The sequence below is a fragment of the Colobus angolensis genome, unplaced genomic scaffold, assembly GCF_000951035.1.
Source record: "Colobus angolensis palliatus isolate OR3802 unplaced genomic scaffold, Cang.pa_1.0 Scaffold181, whole genome shotgun sequence".
In the NCBI taxonomy this organism is placed as follows: domain Eukaryota; kingdom Metazoa; phylum Chordata; class Mammalia; order Primates; family Cercopithecidae; genus Colobus; species Colobus angolensis.
The window spans coordinates 1,690,063-1,699,066 of NW_012114944.1; the positions used below are offsets into that span (position 1 = coordinate 1,690,063).

Sequence of the window (9,004 nt, forward strand, 5' to 3'; positions counted from 1 at the left end):
CCGTAGTTGACTCTGCAGAACCTGAGTATAGGAAAAAGTAGCCATTCATATACACAAGTTTCTGATCTGTGGAATGGTGTATTTTCAGTCCTCATTTGGTTGAAAAAATCCACATTTAAGTGGACCCATATAGTTCAAACTCATTGTGCAAGGGTCAACTGTACATAGAAGTTATAGTAGTTGTAGATTATGATTAGGCAACCAAATTAGAAAGGGATTAAAAAGAATTGCATGAAAATGTCATCTCTAGATTAAAGGATTATGTGTGCTTTCTGTTTTTTATGTTCTTTATACTTTTCTGTTTTTTCTAAGTTTTCTATAATGAGCAGTTATGACTTTTATAATCAGAGAAAAACAATTTTTTTTTTTGTTTTAGCTAGTCGTATCGACATCTGTAGCCTGAATCCGCTTTGAGGTGTTCACTATGATCTACTGAAATTTTTATAATAAAAGTCTATGCTAAAAGTTTTTATTGGCCACTTTTTTAATCTTTAAAGATTCTGTTGACTTGCTAGTTTTCATCTCTCATTGTAACCTCATTTCCCACCTACCCATATCAGAATCACTACCCTCAGAGACACATATTAAGTGTGTCAAGCTCTGACAAAACGTAACATCAGCTTTATCACTAAAACCTCTAAGATACCTGCACACACGTGCACTCGCACACAGTCCTCAAAGCCAGTGATCTCTACCCTGGAGGAATAATCTCTTGGGCAGTTTGACATCCACCTAAAATACTGTGGCCAGGCCTTATCTTTAGAGGGTAATTGAAATTTCATATATGAGACCATCAAAAGGCCGTTTTATAAATCTTACTTTGCCTTATTTTCAAAGGCTGAGTCTTCATCACTGGGGAAACTTGTATTGGTCAGACATGACTTTTCTTCACAAAGCCATGACGATTACTTTTCTTACTGGTCCTTGTCCCCATTGCTTAACCTTATTAAACTGTTGAAAAGGATAATTAACTATCATTGGATTTGTGAATGTGTTTCATTTTTAGCAATCAGAAATTTAGAACTACAACTATTTAATTTTTAGTGAGTGATGTCATATTGTTGACATGTTTAAATATCTAACTTCCCTGTCTGTTATTTACACTTAGGAAAGCTCAGCATGGACTATTTAGCTGCTGAATATGCAAAAATACTTTTATATTTTTCAGTACTCAAGAAAAATGGGGTTATCCCAGAGCCATCCAAGCTACTTTATCTAAAAGCAGCAAATGAGAACCCCCACCATGATATAAGGAAGGGCCGTGCCTCGTGGAAAAGCAACAGGTGGCCTCAAGAAAATAAAGAAACACAAAAAGAGATGAAGAACAAGAATAGAAACTGGGAGAAGCACAGGAGGGCTGACAGACTTCGTGAAGTGGATGAGGATTTTCCCAGGGGTCCCAAACCCTACTCTTCTACTGGCAGTTTTAAAACCCGGAAGCCTTCTAAGCTCTTTCACCGTTCGTCGCATTACCATATGTCAAGAGAAGACAAGTCTCCCAAGGAGGGCAAGAGGGGCAAGCAGAAGAAAAAGGAGAGGTGCTTGGAAGATGATGACAATGATAACTTATTTCTTATTAAGCAGAGGAAAAAAAAGTCTTAAGCTGTCAGGCAGCCTCTGATGTGGCTTTTCATTGTTCATTTGGCCTTTGTGTCTATAACCTTCTGGTATTGTGTTATCTATGATTAAATAAAGTGAGTTTTTGGTTTTGTTTTTTTAATTTCAGCCATTCCTAGAGTTACTGAACATCCATGGAGATCTCAGTTCTCTGTGTCCAACAGGATATTAGGTAAGAAAGTACAAAGATAAACCTGGACTTATATGTCATCTTTACTCAGAATCCTAGGGATAGGTAGAAGAATTCATCTTTTCAAGAAAGCTTTTTAAAAATACTTTGGGAAAAAAAAACTGCATCAAAGGTAATTCATCCTCAACATGAGTATGAAATTAAATCCTTGCAGGAAGAGAAATTAACACTAAGAAAAAGTCATCAACATTTTTCAACTTTTTTTTTTTTTTTACATTGGAAAGGACAATAACTATAAATCTATATCCAGATTTTCTTGCTGCTGAAGCTGTTGTCAGAATCTTCCTTTGGACAAAACATCACTAGCTGACTATAAAAACAAAAGTGTCATCATTGAAGCCCTGAAGAGGCAGGGAATTGAGCTTCAGCAAAATACAGGTAAAGAATCTATCCAACATAAATGTCAGAAGACAAATTTCCTAAACAAGTGAAAGAGACATCAAAAATTTTAACATAATCACAATGAAATCATTTTTTACCACTTTCATGGTGGTGTTTCAAGCGGACTGTCACTCAGATCTGTAGAGATGAATATTACTCAAAAAATTGTTTTGTTCTCTTGCATTTTTTTGAACTACCGCAAAGCTATACAGATTTTTTTGTACTTGTGGATCTTTTGTACTTCTCATAGCCTAATGTCAGAATAAGAAAAATAAAATATCTGAAAGAGAGTAAATACCTGTGTTTATTATGTAAAAAGGCAATGAGAGTTTGAGTGACAAAGAGCATAGTTATGTTTGTTTTGTTTGTTTATTTGTTTGTTGTACAGACAAGGTCTCACTGTGTTGTCCAGACTGGTCTCCCGAGCTCAAGTGATCCTCTTTCCTTGGCCTCCCAAAGTGCTGGGATTATAGGCATGAGCCATCACTCCCGGCCTCGGCATAGTTGTGTTGGGCAGGTGGATAAAGTTATAAAATCCCTATAGACTGGAGTCAAAAATGCCATTTTTGCCCAAGTGCAAGCTCTCTGCCAGAATAAAATGGTATGAAATCAATTAAATAGGACAGTTTTATAATATCAGGTTCTTAAATTTGTATTTTACTCTTTGGGAAGTATGCAGATTCCTGTATTTCTGGCAGAATCATCTCTCATCTTTCTGAGAGGAAGGAAGAATTCTGTCCTTTCAAATCAGCGTTAGTGCAGATTGTACAGAGAGTTTCGTCTACCACTTTCCTTGTTGCTGCATAGATTTCAGCTAATTTTGTTGGTGCATAGCTTCCTAATAGCTAGAGTTGTTTTCACCCTAAAGTAAGCAACCAGGGTTTTTTAACAACTTGCTCAAAGTGGCAGCCATAAAAAAAGGTTTTATAAAAGTGGAAAACCTTGAGATAATTGGCATTATTCTCCAGTAGGACTTGAGGCAAAGTTAACTTATTACTCATATGGTATAACAAGTGCCCCTTCTGATCCAAAGGCATCTCCTTTCAGGGCAGAAATAGGATTACTATTTTAGGTTCTTTCATACATAGCAGATTGTTTGGAGAAGGAGAGAAAGGAAGCACTTTTTTTTTTTTTTCTGTTTCTCTCTGCACATTATCTTATTTTTTCCCAAAACTTATAGACAAACATTTTGTTCTAGGGTATAATTTACCCATTGGGTCCATGCATTTACATGCAGATAGGAAAGGATGCTGAGCTACTTCAACTGTGGGCATGATGATACAGTCTTCATTTCCTGGTAAGAGAAGAACAAAAACATGGAGGAGCCTCTGCTTCATTTCTTCTCCATTTCCCTTGTCCCCAGCTCTTACACCAAATGTTCAGTTAAGGTGAGTCAGCCAGTCAGTTTGTTAACATGTAGACTTTTCATACAATAATGGGAAGTTTAAAATATGTATAGGTTCAACCATTAATCAAATAAGACTTTACATGGATAAGTACAAGAGAAGAAAAGCAAATGTCCAAAACAGTAAAGATCTGTATAGTTGGTAGGATTGAGAAGATTCTAAACATCTTACCTCTGGCCCAACTTTGACTTGAAGCAGCTTGAGTGGCTTCTATCCTGGGTTCTACCTTGGTTTGTGTTTGGTGTGTTCAGAGTAGAGCAGGGAAACCAGTCTCCCATTTTCTTCATGGAAAGTCTTGCTTTCATGGACCTTGCTGTTTGCAGTACTTATTAGTAGCTCTTTATTTTTCTGTTATACAAAGATTATGTAATCATTTTAAGGGGGGAAAATGTTAAAGACAAATCATATGTGATTCTTTCACTCAAAAATGTAGTTAAAATTATCAGTGTCTGTTTCTTCAGACTTTTTTCTATACCTATATATACATTGTTTTGTAACCTGTTTTTTCACTTACATTGGGAACAAATACATGTCTGCATTTTTGCATGAATTTCTATTTTATGGCTGTGCCATGATGTAATCAGCTCCCTGTTGAACATTTTGTTTCTAATTTTTATTATTTTTGAAAAATTCTTCTACATAATATCTTCTCCATTTATTCAATTGTGGTAAAATGGAATTTAGGGTCAGAGAGCTTACATACATTTCATGAAAGTTTTAATACATGATGCCAAATTATATTCCCAAGTCAGATTCTTCCCCAATCATTTATATGTCCCTGGCAGTTTGTGAGTATTCATCTCCTCTTTCCCACAATCACATGGAATATTGCCATTCCCTTTTCTCTTTGCCACTCTGATGGGCAGCAAAGAAACATTATTCATTAGTGCTGCAGTGAAAAGATTGGTGTGGATATGTTTGTGTAAGGAGATTAGCAATATAGGGAAAATCTTTTTTTGAAAGATGTGGAGAGAAGCTTCTCTTAGAAAACAACTGAAAATTCTTTTGCCAACAAAACATTACATACAAAATAAGGGAGGCTTTCATTTATTTATAGCCATCCTGATCCCCTGGTCTTATCATGCTTTACTTTCACAACAAAAGGAGGATGCTGCTGGCATCTAGTGAGTAGAAGCCAGAGATGTTGCTAAATATCCTCCAATGCACAGACTAGCTTCCCACAATTAATCTGGCCCAAAATGTCAATAGCGCTGGGGTTGAGAAACCCTAGTTGAAACCCCAACCTGTTTCTCAAAAGGAATTCTGTTCACTCGGTAGAGAGTTCATGTTGCCTTCCCACATCTAACAGGATGTGCCCTTGTCTTACAAGGCTTTGCATTTCATCATATTGCCGGTGTTAGAGAGATTGGTTGGACATGGCCATTCGTGTGAAATAAGGAACACTGGTTCCATGGCATGAAGGTCTACAGTCTGGACCACTTTGTGGAGGATCCGGGCCACTGGAGACTCAGCCAACTGAGGGAAATTAATAGTTTAGGAATCGTGGAAACAAATGCTAGAGTGCCAGGCTATGGCATGAGCCCTGGCAAGATAAACTGTGAACTGAACTGTGGTGTGAGAACAAAAGGATTCAGCTAGTGAGAGGAGGAAAGAGTTGGAGACTAATCTGATGGTACATTTAATTGGGTCAGAATGTCATTAGGCTGTAGGAGCCCTCACCAGGATCCAAATCCAATATAGGCCCTTAGATCTTACAGTTGGACTTTGCATTTCAAAGAAGCACCAATATTTTGGTGATTTATTACATAGTGCCTGCCATGCAGTGAATCACAGGATGAAGCTGACTGGTGTGTGATTTGAGCCAAAAGTTTTTCTGTTCATTTAATATATGTTACTTTTTTGTTTATTTGTTTGAGATGGAGTCACTCTGTCACCCAGGCTGGAGTACAATGGCATGGTCTCAGCTCACTGCAACTTCCACCTCCCAGGTTCAAGCAGTTCTTCTGCCTCAGCCTCCCAAGTAACTGGGACTACAGGTGCGTGCCACCATGCCCGGCCAATTTTTGTATTTTTAGTAGAGATGGGGGTTTCACTATATTGGCCAGGCTGGTCTCGAACTCCTGACCTCGTGATCCACCCACCTCAGCCTCCCAAACAGGTGTGAGCCACCGTGCCCGGCCTAAATTACTTCTTAAAATGATTTCCTGGGAAATTATTCCACGAAAACCCAGTAAAGGAGTGGGGAGGAGTGAGACAGGGAAAAGAAGAGAAGGAAGCCACGCTGGATGCTTACCAAGTCACATCCCATAAAGAGGAACTTTCAAACTCACAGGGAATGCTAGAAAGAGTGTAGGCCACACTTCAGAGTTGCCCTAGTAAGGGGCAATGGAGCTGTAGTGTGTATATCTTTTTTTTTTTTTTTTTTAGTTAGTCATTGTTTAAGCCAGGTAAATCGGGTTTAGGCAGCCCCCTGACAGAGGGATGGAGATATGAATGAAACACCAGTGTCATTTGCTAAAGCCATAATCTCAGAGCAGTTCTTCCTACAAAAAGGTACTTGGGCTGAGCACAGTGGCTCATGCCTGTAATCCCAACGTTTTGGGAGGCTGAAGCAGGAGAATACTTGAGCTGAAGAGTTGGACACCAACCTAGCAACACAGCAAGATCTCATTGCTACTAAAAGTAAAAAAAAAAAAAAAAGATTGGCCAGGCACGGTGGCTCACCCCTGTAATTCCAGCATTTTGGGAGGCCAAGATGGGAAGATTTGCTTTAGTCCAGGAGTTTGAGACTAGCCTGTGCAAATTAGTGAGATCTTGTCTCTCCAAAAACTAAAATTAGCCGGGTGTGGTGGCACACGCCTGTGGTCCCAGCTCCCGAGTAGCCGTATTCTTTCTTGAATACTACCTGACGCAAAGAAAGTCCGTAGCCTGTGTTTGCTGTGGAGAAATCTCAAGCCTCAAGGGCTAACAAGCAAGAGACAAACACGAAAACCAGTATTTTGTCTTAGAGGTGAGGAGTGCAGTGAGAGATACGGGTATGATGGTAACGCCAAAGAAGCATGATTGGTCCTGCTAGAGAGAGGGGAGACTGGGCAGGACCTCCCAAAGGGTCATTATAACAGAAGAAAAGTGTTGTAGCTTAACAAAAGGGGAAGAGCCCCTCTAGGAGAGTGAACTATGTGTTTGAGGCGTGGAGCTGTGAAACGGCAAGGATGCACTCTGTATTCGTTTCTGGAGCTACTCTCCCAAAATACCACGAAGTGGTGGCCTGAAACAACAGAAATTTGTTCTCTTACAGTTCTGGAGGCCAGAAGTTCAAAATCAAGGTGTCAGCAGAGTTGGTTTCTTCTTGATGTACTGAGATAATTCCTTCCATGCCTCTCCTACCTTTTGGTGGGCCTGGGCAATCCTTGGCTTGTATAACTCCAGTCTCTGCCTCTGTCTTCACATAGGGTTCTCTTCTGTGTCTCCCTGTATCTTAGCTTTCTGGCCCACACTAAAATTATCTAGGGCAATTTTTTCCCAAGATCCTTAATTACTCTCTAAAGACCAAATTTCCAAATAAGGTCACATTCACAGGTACCAGGGATTAAGATTTGGACGTATCTTTTGGAAGAACATTATTCAACCCACTCCCACCCCAAGAACTATAAGAATTGCTTTGCCTAGTTGCACTTTTGTTTTTATTCCAAGCTTTTATTGGGGGATGCGGTCTTCCATATGTTCTTTTTTTTTTTTTCTCTGTTCGACTTTCCATTCTGATTTATACCTTCCTCAAGACTTTCTTAACTTAGTGATAATTTCTTATCTTATGTATATCTTTATACTTCAGTTTGTGAAATGTGTGTTGGGTAAAAGCATGAACTGGAAAGCACCTATCAGATTTAGTGGCAGACCTTTGCCAGAGGAGTCCCAGGATAGCAGTGAGCCAAGAAACTAGATTGCAGTGCATTGAGGAGGGAATGAGCAACTACGAAGAGGAGGGTGTGTCTGTCTCTTTAAACCCTTGCCTGTGAAAGGCTGACAGTACAGAACACTGGCTGGAGTGAGGCTGACATTGACAGGAAGCTGCTGAAAGAGAGAGGGACACTGGAGAACTAAAGAAAACTCAACTTAGGCTCTCACATCAAGGAAGTGGGAAGGGATGGATCCAGAGGGACAAGTCAATGGAGACAGGTGAGCAGGCTGAGGAGATGGTATTGTCCACCTTGATGGAGAAGCTTTTTCGAAGAACAATGGAATAGGTGTGTGGGGCATAGGGAGACATGGAAGGACCCCCAAAGGGAATAGAAAAGGAGACCCTCTTGGCCACTAGGATGGTGTTAGGGAGCCAGGGGAGGTTGGAGCCTCTCTGGAAGTGCCCTGTGGCTGCCCAAGTGAGGGGAGACAATAAGTACGCATGTGAAGAAAGGATTTCCTGTGGGAAAACCAGAATCATGTCCTTCCTGCCCAGAGTTACGTGCTTCAAGGAGTTCAGTCCTGCACGCAGTAGTGAATAATCCTTATAAATGTCCACATATGCCTCCCAAGTATAGCTCAGTCTTATATAGAACAGTGTACTAGTCTTACATAGAACAGTGTTACTAATCAGATACTCTCATAAGGAATCATGCCATTTTGAGAGGGCCTGAAGCTCTGACAGCTGGAGACCTCCTATCTGGGCCGTAGCTTTCTCATTATAAAGCTGGAAGTGGTAGGATTAACTTAGATGGATTCTCATTACCTCCCAACTCTGGTATTCTGTGATTCTAATGGTAGTTGGTAGCCCTTGGCATCACTCAAGAATAATCCTTGATGGCCAGTGTGCAGCACTGCCTCCCTGTGGGCACCCCTCAGTCTAACAGTCACGCAGCAAGTCCCCAGCCTCCCCAGCTCTGCCGCATTGTGTCCAGGTAAGCAAGATGAGCCCTTGCTGTAAGCATCACCCTGGTTGCCTTCTCATGACCCAGCCTCTGAGAATCTCCTTGCTCTGTGCATAGCCCTCTTCACCCATCTCTCTAGCTCTTCGTGTTGGACTCAGCCCTTCTTCTGGTAGTCTTCTGATTCCATGTGGCCCCATGAGCCACTGTCTCCCCAACCAGTCATGTAGATGTGGCTTGTGCACAGTCTAGAGACTTTATATAAGCAGGCCATGATGGTTGGTTGTGATCATTTTTAGGTATCATGTTCTTGATAATGAACATATCCCTCGATTTGATACTGTTTTGATGGGAAAATCAGTTTTATCCCCTCACTGTCCCTTGGTGAGCATGCACCTAGCCTTAAGTGCTTAGAAATGGCTGTTCTGGCCAGGCGCAGCGGCTCAGGCCTGTGATCCCAACGCTTTGGGAGGCCAAGGCAGGAGGATCACTTGAGCCCAGGAGTTCAAGACCAGCCTGGGCGACACAGACCTTGTCTCTATAAAAAAAAAAAAAAAAAAAAAAATTAAATTAGAAATAAGAAATAAGGC

At 40.6% G+C, this 9,004-nt stretch overlaps 1 protein-coding gene across 6 annotated transcripts in view; it reads left to right on the plus strand.

The window, feature by feature from the left end:
• Positions 1–2,475, plus strand: part of ZCCHC7 (zinc finger, CCHC domain containing 7) — a 234,308-nt gene extending 231,833 nt beyond the window's left edge. For all 6 annotated transcript variants that reach the window (XM_011939435.1, XM_011939434.1, XM_011939439.1 and 3 more), the window contains one exon: positions 1,169–2,475. In XM_011939435.1, the coding sequence (XP_011794825.1) occupies positions 1,169–1,602 (434 nt within the window). In that variant the 3' untranslated portion in view covers positions 1,603–2,475. The remainder of the gene's footprint in view (positions 1–1,168) is intronic.
• The last annotated feature ends 6,529 nt before the right edge of the window (positions 2,476–9,004 follow it).